General features: G+C 32.5%; 2 protein-coding genes across 3 annotated transcripts in view; both read left to right on the top strand.

The window, feature by feature from the left end:
- LOC135082224 (uncharacterized) overlaps positions 1–13,623 on the top strand; it is a 78,411-nt gene that overhangs the window by 29,872 nt on the left and 34,916 nt on the right. The gene's annotated exons all lie outside the window — the stretch shown is intronic.
- Positions 1,806–3,290, top strand: LOC135082012 (putative nuclease HARBI1). Its single transcript, XM_063976758.1, has 5 exons — positions 1,806–2,079; positions 2,150–2,431; positions 2,586–2,973; positions 3,054–3,187; positions 3,277–3,290. The coding sequence occupies exons 1-4, from the start codon at positions 1,825–1,827 to the stop codon at positions 3,182–3,184; spliced, it is 1,056 nt and encodes a 351-aa protein (XP_063832828.1). The 5' UTR covers positions 1,806–1,824; the 3' UTR covers positions 3,185–3,187; positions 3,277–3,290.

Raw genomic sequence — 13,623 nt, 5'->3', positions numbered from 1 at the left:
CATTAAAACCTTATTTCAGTATAATTATCGAACACCTACTACAGACGTATACAAAAAATCAAAATTAATGAATTTGACCCAAATTTATAAATTTAATACATGTCACCTCATAAGAAAAATTTTAACTAAAGATATTCACTCCACTTTGACATTTACCAAAAAAATCGAGTATCATAAACGTATGACCAGGCGAGCTAACAACATCTGCTTAATAGCCCCCAGAACAGGTTACGGGAAAAAAAGTATCCTATATGAAGGAGTCCAATATTACAATAAATTGCCCAGAGATATAAAGGACGCTAAATCACTACATACCTTTAAAAAGCTTTTAAAACATCATATATTGAATGCCTAAAAATAAATTAATTCAAATATAATATATATACATTATATTATTTACAAATTACAAATATAAAAAATAAAATAATCAAATTTAAACAATAAAAAAAAATAATAATAATAATAATAAAATAATAATAATAATTACAACCCGCCAATCATCATTATTAAGTTATAATTAATAAGATGAGTTAAGTTAATTACAAATATGTACATAATATATTATACTAATTAATAATAATAATACACTTATTAATACCAATTATAATATTAATAAATATAACATCAAAAACTAACAATCATTATTTTATCATAAAATCATTATAAAATATCAAATTTGTCAAATTATTATGAAAACAGCCTATAAGCCACTCGCTCAAATGTTAAATGTGTCCTATCCCGTACAAAACATGTTTTCGAATTGTACCTATTCATGCCCGTCGCCGCGCCGCGCAGTGACTTACTGGATGGCTTGTATTTTATAATTGCACCTACCTGCTTTATAAAAATAAAAAATCACTTTTAATAGAACTGCTGCGCTAAATCGTTTTTGTATTGTTTTATTAAGACAAATTAATGTTTCTCTGTAAGTGATTGCATTGTAATCTTTTTGAGAAATAAATATCTTTAACCACAATTATTCCGTGCCCTTTTAAAAGGATGAAAGGTGAATGCGGTGAGGTTGAGGCGCGAAATTTTCAATGTTCAAATTTTCTTACATTGTTTGCAAGTCAGTGTGTCAGGGTATGTACATAATCTTGATCAAAAATGATTCATGCAGTTACAAATTACGAATCTTGTGTACATTATAATCATAAGCTTATGCATCATCAATATTATTATTATTATCTCTGATAGATTTTAACATACAACCTGACACTGACTTGCAATCAATGTAAGAAAATTTGAATTTCGCAGTTCCACATTTTTGGGAAGGATCAAATTTGCCTATGAAAATATATCCCATTAAAACACAATTATTATGATAAATTATTTTATTTCCATAGTATGCGTAATAAATAACTAAAAAGTCCTAAAATTATTATTAATTTCCCATATTTCGGGTAATTTTCCCACGTAAATAACTGAGAACACTAGTCTTTGACGTATTATTTTTTCGAGTGAATGACGTTTGATTTCAATTAATTTCAATATTTTAATGTCGGGAAATAAGTGATTGGATTATTATTTTGCCTGTGAAATGTGATTCCTTAATTTTTGTTTGTTCGAACAGAACGGTTTTTACACAATTTCGTCACACAAGACATGTCGTATTCGTGTTGTTTTTTCGCTGCTTAAATGAGTCAACTGTGTGAAGTTTGCATTCGAAGTGGTGTATCAGGGTGTGAATGTGTGCGTGCCGGCCTATACGTACAGGCAAGCTGGTGTATCCTAATGTCACAGTATTTTGTTGATGAGAATCCGTCCGACTTTTTTTATAGGTCCATGTTCAAAATATCCTTGCTGTGATCCTTGCTTGTGAAAATGAATGCTATAAATGCAATTGTGCATTTAGCCAATAATGCCGACCCAGCGCGACGTAGAAAGCTCTACCGCCAACGAAGCAACCCATTCGATTTGCGGGACCTAAATTTTAAAATAAAATATAGGTTCAATAAGGACACAGTGCGCACCATCATAGATTTGGTGGAAGATGATCTGGTTCAGAGCGCTAGAGGTGGTGGCACGTGTCCTGAACTGCAAGTTTTAGTGGCCATAAGATGTTGGGGACGTCGTGAGGTAAGCACAAAAAAGTGTTTTATTTTATCCCTTTGTCGTGGCTGCTATAATTATTTTCATACATTTTCAGGTACAAGATGATGCTGGTGACCTCCATGGCCTAAGTCAGCCGACAGTGAGCCGGATATGCGCCAGAGTCGCGCATGCAATCGCGAATAAGGCAAATTCCTTCATCAAAATGCCTATCACTATAGGAGAGCAGGAAAGAATTAGTGCCAAATTTAGAGCAATTAAAAATTTTCCTGGGGTGATAGGAGCCATAGATTGCACCCACATTAAAATTAAAAAAACCGGAGGTGACATGGCCCAGTACTATATTAATAGAAAAGGCTATTATTCCCTGAATGTTCAGGTAAAATATATTTTGATTTTATACAGTTTACAACAGAGAAAGATTTGTTTTAATAATGTCTATAATTTTTACTTTGTATGATCTAAATTTTAGCAACATTCAACACTATATTATTGGATGGATTACCTACAGGATACTGTTTTTTTTATTTTAGGTTGTCTGTGATGCTGACCTCAAAATAATGGATATAGTGGCTAGATGGCGAGGCAGTACACATGACAGTCGAATTTTTATGGAGAGCAATATAAAACAACGATTTGAGGATAGGCAGTTTAGAGGACGCCTTATTGGCGATTCGGGCTACCCTCTTCTGCCATATCTATTTACACCTATTTTAAGGCCTAGTCGTCCAGAAGAAGAAGCATACAATAATGCTCACATCTCAACTAGGAACACTGTTGAAAGGTGTTTTGGGGTGTGGAAGCAGCGGTTCCAATGCCTACTCCATGGCTTACCAGTAAGCCTCCAAAATGGAAAAGCTGTGATCATAGCATTGGCTGTATTACATAATATAGCCATTGATATGAATGACACATTGTTAGGTAAATGTTATCAATTTGACTGTACATAAGGAATACAAATCTTTATGACAAAATGTTGACAAATTCATAATATTTTTCAGAACAACATATGGAGCAGGTCCCTGTAACTCCGCAACTTTCGACGGAGAACAGTGTTCACGACAACCGACCTTCATTGTTGAGGCGTAGGTCGCAGTTGATACTACAAAATTTTATAAATCAACATTTTTGAATGGTACTAAAATACATTTTGATAAATTCCAACGATTTACTTTTATGTAATGTCATTTGAGTTCATGAAAATGTTGTATTTTAATTTTTCAGATACTGTTCCTGGCATCTTAATGAAAATAAAAAGAATATTTGATTGAAAAATACCTGTATTTCAATTTTCAGTCCAATTTGTTACTATCACAAAAACAAAACCTGTAGTTCTCTTTAAAAAAGCAATTATTCTGCAAAAATTCAAAACAAATTACTTTATATCACTAATTTAAGTACAATTAGTTTCAACAAACTTACTTATTAAAAATCACAGTTCAATTCTTTAAAACAAAGAAATTGCTTAAGTATAAACGTTTCTATTCGGAGGTTATCAACCTTCTACATTTAAAACAAAATAACCATAATTTACACTATTATTATAAAGGCGAATGTTTGTGACTAGGCATATGTGTATTTACTTTATATCACTAATTTAAGTACAATTATTAAACTTACTTACTAAAAATCACAGTTCAATTCTTATAAACAAATAAATTGCTAAAACAGATAGATTATATAGTCTCGAATAACATATAGGCTTCTTTTTATCCTGGAAAAATGCACAGATCCTGTAGGTTACAGAAATAGTAGTCTACGCAGGCGGAGTCGTGGGCAACAGCTAGTTAATAGTAATCTCAAACTCTTATTAAGTTATGACTAGTAAACATATTCATAGCCGTCTAAATATATTGCAGAAACACAATCAAAATGCGGATTGGAACTGCATAAAATACAAATTAAAAACAAACAGAAGTAAGGGAGGAACTAACTTATTATTTAGAATCTGTTAGTACTTGAAAAACTTTAACATCAAAAGACTTATTATTCTTTATTAATGTGAGTGTAATATTTAAGTTTTTCCTGTAATAATTGATGCTCAAGATCCAAGTTTCTCCCTTTCTTCCGTTCGTTTTCCATTTGAACTTCATGCAGTTCAATCCGGCATTTTGATTCTGTTTCTGCAATTTCGGAAATCCTAACTTTGCTTAAATCAATTAAGCCTTCTTTGTTTAACAGTTTCCTTTTTTTTTTGATTGCTGGTGCTTTAAAATTAGGTTTTGCTTTATTTTCTTTTGCCTCTACTTTTTTATTTTCTTTATCTTCCAATATGCCTCTAGTAGTACAAGCATGTGTATCTTCTATTTCTTCATCAAGTACCACCAATTCATATTGGATTTCTTCATTATTTATCAATTCCTGATCTTGCGTATTTTGAGTTGATTCCTCCTCTTGAATGTTAATTAATTCACTTTTATTTGAGTCCGAGTCAAATCTGTTAACATCGACTACAAATTCATTGGGCAACCAAGATGCTATATCATCAGCCCTATCGTCAGGCACTGATAATGGTGGACCACCGCCAGTTTTAATTTGAGCCTGCCTAGCAATGGTCTTGTCTTTCTTCGCACTGATTTTTATGAGGCTCCATTGCGATTTTAACTGGGTAATGGAGCGGTTCATACCAGCGCACATTGAATTAAACCTGAAAAAGAAATGACAGGATTTTGAATTACAGGTAAAGGCAAAATTTTATATTGAAGGCAGAAATCAAAAGATGTACCAACGTTGTTTGTAAATCAGCCCAAGCCGCAACCTTCCGTTTATTCGTGTTAGTGTCTGTATTTTTATTTTCGATTGCATTTACTCTTTCTTTCACCAACTCTTTCAGCAAATACTGAAAAGCAAACACTAGGCGTCAAACATAAATAAAACCATGCTACAAAAATTAGTAGGCACTTTATCAGGCTAAAAATAAGTACTACCTTATCTTCCTCCAACCAGTTTTCTGATCGTTGCCTTTTAGGCGGTCTGTTCTCCTTCGTCATGGACATAATTAGTATCCGATGTAACTAGCCGGGTCGTCGTAAGAGCTTATTGCAGAGTACAGGGTAAGAGGTACAGAATCCAGAACATACAATCCCAAGTTTTATAAAAGTTTGATAAAACTTGGGAGTTGATCGAAAAAACCGAAAACTTTATTAAATTTTCGTGCCAAATGTCAATGTCAGTAAGTAAAACGTCACAGCTGCCAATTTTTTGTTTTTTTTTTCTGCGATTTGTCTATGATTTTACATGGTCCATCAAGTTAAATCACCAAAAAAGCTGTTTTCGTTCATTCTTTTTGTATAGTCTGTGGAAAGAAAATATTAAACTCTGTTTTAGTTATCAAAGGTTTATAAACGATTATGAATAACGTTTTTTATCAGAGGTTTATAAGAGTGTTTTAAGCCTATCAAACGTTTTAGCTAATGTAGGTTTTAAACCTATATTAGCATTTTATTATGAATAAGACCGATAGACAAAAGAGACGGCATAATTTATAATGATGTTAAAAGATGATTAATTGCCTATGTCTATTTCTTTAATTTTCCAGATTTTCAATTGTTTGTTTTTAGGATTCTGCAAGAAATAGCCTACATTCTGCATCTCTCTGAAAGGTATCTTTTTCAGATTGGAACTTACATCAAACATTTTTACCGGTTCTTTAAACATAATTTACAGTTCTAGCAAGTGTAGGAAATTGTATGTTCCATTATTGTAAAATATTTTTTTTTTATCCTAATTTTATTTGTGTAAGTAAAGGTATGAATGAAATATTTGTAAAAGAAGAGTGGGAGAAAATATAGAGCTGTTACCTACTTGAAATCTAACTGTGAAGTTTTTCCTATTTTTGATTGCACGAGCTGTTTTTTTTTACGATTTAAGAGGAAACTAAAAGAAAATAAACACCAGGAAAGATATGTACCTCTTTTTGCAAAAACCATGCGTGCGTAGATGGCCGAAGATCTAATTAAAAGCCATAAATCAATACATTTATGACGCTTACGTATTTTTATTTTTTGATTGTGGTTAAAAACACAGTGCGTAAAGTCATACATGCGTGTCTATCCACGGTAACTAGCAGGTTCTTTTTTTAGGATACACCACTTTAATTGATCGGTAATTAAGTTTACATAGGGGTAAATGGCGGATCGATTAAACTGGCTCCATGTCTATAAGCTTAATTGTTGATGAAAAGACTTACGTGTTGTAAAAACTCAGAATAACTATGATTACCGGTCGATCGGTTGATCGATTGTGAAAGCAGGTGATATAAGGGTTACTTAGTGACGTTGTAAACTAGTTTATTTATGGAAATGGAGAGATTTCTCAAGAAAACCTTTAGTTTTAGGTAATGGCCCTATAACATTATCTTAATTGATTTTCTTTCATTGGTTTAGGTAGTGCGGAAGCTTTGAATATTCATGTCGAGAAAACTGTATAAGTAACTGTCCCTTAAGTCAGGCTTAACAACACAAAACGACTTAGCTTTTCTTGGTATCAGCACGAGTATCAGCTTGGTCATTCATCTTAAAAGAACTAAGATGGAGTGGGAGAGTCATAGATTTAAATTGTAGAAACAGTTTCTCTACGTGAAGGTAAGCTTGTCTCTAGAGATATGTAAGCTCTGATTGAATGTTTCAAAATCTATTGTCCTCTAGGTTGTCTGGAAGAGATCGCTTCATATCGATAAGACGTTTTTTTTATTAAATTGAGCCATCTCTGTTGTGTTTTCTTTTCTTTTCTCTCTCTATCAATCTGCCAATTCAATATATCTCTGTGTCAATCTGCTACTTACTCAAGTTATAGGCTGAGTTGCACCTACTTAATTTAACCGTAACTATGACAATGACCGGTGTTTTTTGTATGGAGTTTGACAGATTTTTGACGTTTGTTAAAGGTAAAATAAGATGGTGCAACTCAGCCATAATGTCCACTATCAACCTACACTTATCTATCAAAATGGGGAATCAACTTACACTTGTCTAACAAAATAGGGCATTCAATTTAAATGTCAGGTCCATTAGTTTGAACCTAGACACCACCGCTAACGACCTCACCTGCCACCAGGGTGGCATATAAACCTAGATGCGTGCCACTGCTACTAGTCCATTTTATACTAACGGTCTCGGACACTGTTGCTTTATTGCCTGTGTGCACTCGGCCCGTTTCTGGAACGAAGCGTACACTAGAGAAGGTAGGTATATGATACTAGACCAGATTCAAAGCCTGTGATTGGTTAAAATTTTGAAATTCAAGCAACGAAAGGCTGGAATCTGCTTCTCCTCAACTAATGCACGCATGAATGAGTTGATAAATTAAATTGTAAAGATCATACCTACTTCACATAATCTGGGTTACCACGCCACCATGAGCAGACTGCAGAGGGAGTACAACAGACTGTGCAAAGCATGTGACGTCGACTTTTTTTGTTATAAGCCATTGAAATTTAGGCGCGCTGTGCTGAGGTCGCTGTAAGGGACAGCGGCAGCAAATACGTAAATAGTCACTGTGTTACCTACTATTTCTTAGTTTTTAAATTTGCAACTGTCCACATTGCACCAGCCTTTAATTAAGACAACACTTAGTTCTAAGCACTGTTAGTTAGAGTAATTCCATGTATGCGTGTTTGTCTTGTTGGTTGTCCTATTAAATAAAAAAATCAATAAATAGGAATGCTAGTGCACGTTATTACCAGCCCTTTAGGACGTCTATCATAATAATTATTAAAAGCTTCAACCTATCGCATTACTATACTTAATTTAATCAACACACACTAATTAAATGTTTCTGATACTGGAATCCGTTGGAAAGAGTGGCCAATAAATCAGTTTCCGTGATTCACTTGTAGATCTTGTAGAACGTTACGTTTATTCCATCAGTAGCTATACTGATTGCAGTATCAGAAACATTTAATTAGTGTCTGTTTAATATTAATGTCTCGTTTTAATGAAGGGCTGCACTAATGCATTCACAGAAAAACCAATAAACTGACCATTTACTCTCTCTTTCAGCTCACTCTTAATTTTATTAATGTGTCATAAACATTGTAAACTAAGTGGGAATTTATGTATGTAAATTTTTGTTTTACAAGAAATCGAATATGCTAAATGAAAATGTATCTTTTAAGTATGCAAAGGTTGATATTACTGTTAGATGTTGACATGATCTTATGTAATCGGATCTTAATTGAATTTGTTAATTAATTTGTTAAAATACATGTCTTGTTAATTTAATCATCACTTCAATTAAGTGAGTTGTGTAGAAAGTTAAGGGTCTGATTAATTAATTAGTTAAGGCAGATAATATTAACTATGAAATTGCAAAAGTTACTATCGTATGTTTTTGTACCTAACTAAAATGAGGCAGTTGTTATATTTTTCTACAGATATAAATTGTAATTTAATTTGAGTAATAAATATTGAGAAACCCTTATTACAGAGAATACCTGTTTCAGAACACAGATACACAACTAGCAGCGATAAGCGTTCCATATATACGACTTTAATATCACTACTTAGTGATAAGAGATGATCTATTATCTATCATATTTTTGCTAGCTGGACAGTAAAGGGGAGCAATGCAATGCGTTACAAGCCAATCGCTTCTTGTAACTATTGGACTAATATGGTAATTACCGAAAACTTCAGTAGATTTAGCATTGAATAGGTGATAAAGTGAGGCATTCACGATTTGGAAGCATGTTACCCAGAAAATAGTAACCGCACTGAACAACAATTCGGAATTCCAATGAAACTTCACGACTCTACGACATGTACTCGTAGGTATTCATTTGTGTTGGTTTGTGTAAAGTCCAGTTTAAACTAGATTATGAATCTCTTTTTAAGTCGGTAGTACATTTGACTTATAGGTACTTTTCTGTTATTTTTATTGCTCATAAACATTACTTCTATTTTATGTTTAGAATTGGTTTCCGAGGACAGATAATACGAGTAGGTATGATATTACTATTATGGTACAAAACTTTTTTGATTCATTCTATTGAATGGAAAGGCATCCAAAAGTGCAGATTTGATCTTATAATACACTGTGTAGGTTTGTTGTCGACACGAGAAGAAGAAGAATTGCGTGGTCGATACACTAAACACATGCTTTGCTAAATGACATAATGACATGTAAATTAAATTATAACTACGTTCCAATAATTAACCATGTCATCACTGTCGTCTGTCATATGCAAATGAACCGTCCGTATTCACAAACGATGCTTGCTTAAGTGAAGTAGTAGAGTAATGAGCTCGATTTGCTACTTCACTTAACAGGCGCGGATCCAGCCCTCAAAAAAGGTTGTGGGCACAGCCACCAAAAATGAGCAAAGTGAGAGTTGGATCACTACATGCCCGGACATACGAGTACATACATGCCTATCGATCTTATCAATAGATCATAATTTTAAAACAAGCAAATTAGGGCTGTGGGCATGCCCACAGTGCCCACAACGGTGGAACCGCACCTGTCACTTAAGCAAGCATCGTTGAATAGAGCTCTGTGATTGTGCGTCCACGCTAGGGTTGCCAACATTTCATCAGCGAAATATAGTATTTTCCAAAATAAGGTGTAAAAAAATATAGTACATTTAAAAAAAATATAGTATTTTATGGGAAAAACAAAAAAATAGACAAATATACATTTCTTAATTATTTATTTTTATAAAAACTATATTTTTTTGCAGTTCTTGCGCTGTGTAATAGTTTTTTGTTTAAAATAAAAGTGTCATATGCTTTGTCACATTCAATTTTTAAATTAATATAAATCAAAAGCTCATTTTTTATTAATGATACACTACTTCTGTTTCTTTCTTCTCGCCACTTCGAATTCATAACCGAAAATATCCTTTCTGTAAATGCCGAAGTGGCGGGAATAGAGAGCAGGAATGAAATTACTTCAAATAAATTTGGTAAGTTATTTTCAGTGTTTTTAAATTTAATTTTTGGATTTTAAATAACCAATTGCTTTCATTGAAATCAAACCATTTATTAAGATAGTCTAAACATTTATCAAGAAAAATAGCAAAAAAATCTTTTGAATTCCATAACTTTCTGTGGGGGGGATTTTGCTTCTAATGATTGCAACATTTTTTTTGTTTTGTAACCAAAAAAAATATCTTTTTTACGTTGTTCTAGCGCCGATTTTAAAATTGACATAATATGTATATGATAAGGATAGAGACATGCAATTTTTAGTTTTACAAAAGTAATACGATAGAGAATAATACAAAGCAATTAAAACCACCTGTTATAGGGGCATTTTTTGGAGAAATTGATCAAATAACCAAAAAAACACGAATTTAAAAGCAGATTTTTTTTCAAAAAGTATAATTTTTTATTAATTGTTGGCATTTTCTGGGTATTTTATGTATTTTATTAGTATCGCCTGTTATTTAGCATTATTATTGTTTTTATTTTATCAGGATATACCTCTTAGTTTAAAAGTTATTACGTTTTCTTTACGAGAAGTAATTGAAAGAAAAAAAAATCTATAAAAAATTTAAAAAAAATCTCAAAAATTTGTTGACCTCTTTTTTCTTGAAAAAAAAATAGGTCTAGTTTCACATATTTTCATATGTGCACTTTATCGTGACTCACACTGTATATTTTGGGGATCTTCAGTAATCCAGTCATACTCTCTTTCCCACTCCGGTTTATTTTATTTGGAGTCTTTTTGGTATTTTTCGTTTTTTAATCGGCGTTAGCGGCGCAATAGAATTTGATGCACTTTCGTTATCACTACCACTTCCCATACCTAATTTATATAAGATTTCAACTTTTCAAAAGAAATAACAACATCTAGTTGAAAACGATTCTGCCGATAAATAAAGCAGACCAAAATATCGTTTGACGACGTTAACATTTACGTTGTCAATTTGACATTGTTGGCCAGTTCGTTACGTGCGATGGGGCGGAAAGGTTCTGGAATGGAGGCCGCGTACCGGAAAACGCAGCGTGAGACGTCCACCTACAAGGTGGACCGACGACATCGTAAAGGTAGCAGGGAAGCGCTGGACGCAGGCCGCTACCAATCGATCAACATGGAAAGCATTGGGGGAGGCCTATGTTCAGCAGTGGACGTCCTATGGCTGAAATGATGAAGTTCGTTTAATACGCAAGCGTTCGGATACACGCTATCGCCTATCGGGTATGTTCACGGACCTCATCAAAGGAAATGGTACGTGCGCAATAGGTTATATGACTTAGCCATCTTAACAGTTAAAAGTTACTTTAAAGGCGCGTTCTTATTTTTTTTAATGAAGGATTTGTTTGTTAGATTTGTCGGTGTTGAAAATATAGTATTTTTGCGTACTATATATTTTTTCAACAGTATATAGTACGCAGACCCGAAATATAGTACAATACTATATATTATAGTACGGTTGGCAACCCTAGTCCACGCGCACTGTGAGACCTCACAGTAATGTTTGTAAATACGGGCGTTATTATTAGTGCAGTACTAAACATCACTTATTCAACTCCTAAGTTATTTATCGCATCATGTTTAAAAATATCATGTTAAAATTCATTAATTAATCTTAGTTATTCAGGAATTAGTCGTGAAATTAGTTTTTAATTGGTTTACTGACTTTTGAAAAAATATTACTACTTAATTTGTATTTTCTTCACCAATTAGTCGATTTAATAAACAATAAATAAGCATAAAATATTTAACATCAAAGATTAAATTAAAAGTTAAATAGCACCTGAACATCGTATAGATTTCAAAAACATATATTTTTTAATTAAGTATATCAGTTACATGTTTTGAGTGTCGTATAAATTTTTCATGAAATTTTATTCATTTTAATTATCATTGAAATACTCAATTAATACAATTCTAAAAGGAATGTTTATCATTACATAACGGGCGCAATTCTTAGCTTTTACCTTATATGTATATATTTTGCAACAAAAATATAGTCTTATGTACAGTCGAGCTCATTGGTTAGTTCAGTTAAAGAAAAAATGGCAAAGGTAAGGCAGGGCTGTCCAAAAATATAGTTGTATACTCTAATTTTTATTTACTGACCCGCGGCGGACTTCGTACCCGTATCCAGTCATCAAAAATAATATAGGATTTTAATGGTGAAAGAATTTCTCAAATCGGCCTTGTAGTTTCGGAGCCTATTCAATATAAAAATCAATCAAATCTTTCCTCTGATTAATATTCACTATTCAGTAATTTGTTGCCTTCGTAACATAATCTGGCGTATATTTTATTTGATTTACTATAAGTGAGAGGTCTTGGTTTGCTAGACGATTGAGAGGAAAGCGATTTCCATGCGTGGAAATTTCCAGCACAGCTGCTATAAATATGGTAAAAGGATGGAACTTATTAAATTGAATTAACCCATTTAGACCGATAATTATTTTTGTAAATAAAAATTGATTTTTCAGCAAAAACTTACAAAGGGAAGCCTAAAAATCATGAAAAAAATATTTAAAAAAATAATCCATAAATAGGGGGCCGTGGGGAGCCCGTACCATATAGGGTACAGTAGGTCTATAAGCAAGCAAAACATAGTTGTTGTTCAAAGAAGATTTTTATTTATTTTTGTATGATATAAAATAAAAATAAAATCATGTAATCACTAGTATCACACTTGGCATATCTTGTAAGACGTTTTCTGTGATACTAACCACATTTGGTTCTTTTTTCCTACCTTCTCTGAAGTTAGTGAGGATAGCTGAAGAAGATCTGGCTTCTTCTGATTTGTTACGTTTAGTGCTATCCATAATCGCATTTAGCAACACGACGATGGAAATTTAGCTAATCCATCGAAGAAAACTCTGAGGGTTATTATTTACATTGACACTATCTTTATCGCCTAAATCTTCGTCAGTCTGATCATCATTAGCGGTCATCTGACAAGACAGCAGTAGAAAAATACCAAAATTGCTTTATGTTTGCTGAAATTATCAAATATTTCATGATTTGTGGCAATAAAGTGAAGCATCAATTGCCTAAAACAAATAAAAATAATAAAAATTACATTTTATTTTTCGCATGATTTGCTCATGCATAGACCTACTGTACCTTATACGGTACACCTATTTTAGACTGGAATAAACAGTATAAAAATAATCTCAATAATATTTTTTTTGTAGTCATGATATCTATTGTACTCTATTTTTAAAATAAAATTGATAAATAACATAATTTACCATGAATAAAAGAAATTATACCTTCTTAAATACATTGTAAATATTTTTTTTGTTTTCTGTCGAGGAATTTCATAAATATTTCCGAAACCACTTGTTAAAACATATTTTTAAATATTTTTATGTAAAATAATCACTTTAAGCTTACTGTCACAATCATTTTTACAAATTAATAACAGTTTGGTACTTCGAAATATTTTCAAAAAGATACCGTACCACATAGGGTACGGTAGGGCTAAATGGGTAAACTAGTTTGTAGAGCCAATCTTCTAATTCTAATCATTAGTCAAAATATGTGGCTTGGCGTTACTACAAGAATATTATAATAGAAAAATAATGAACATTGAACAGTGGATTTTTTTTTGCGACGACAGCGAAACAGCCATGCTACATTATATTTTTCTAAGCTTAG

The sequence above is a fragment of the Ostrinia nubilalis genome, chromosome 21 (genome assembly GCF_963855985.1).
Source record: "Ostrinia nubilalis chromosome 21, ilOstNubi1.1, whole genome shotgun sequence".
NCBI lineage: Eukaryota > Metazoa > Arthropoda > Insecta > Lepidoptera > Crambidae > Ostrinia > Ostrinia nubilalis.
The sequence above is the reverse complement of the archived record's forward strand: the minus strand, read 5'-3'. Positions and strand labels throughout refer to the sequence as shown.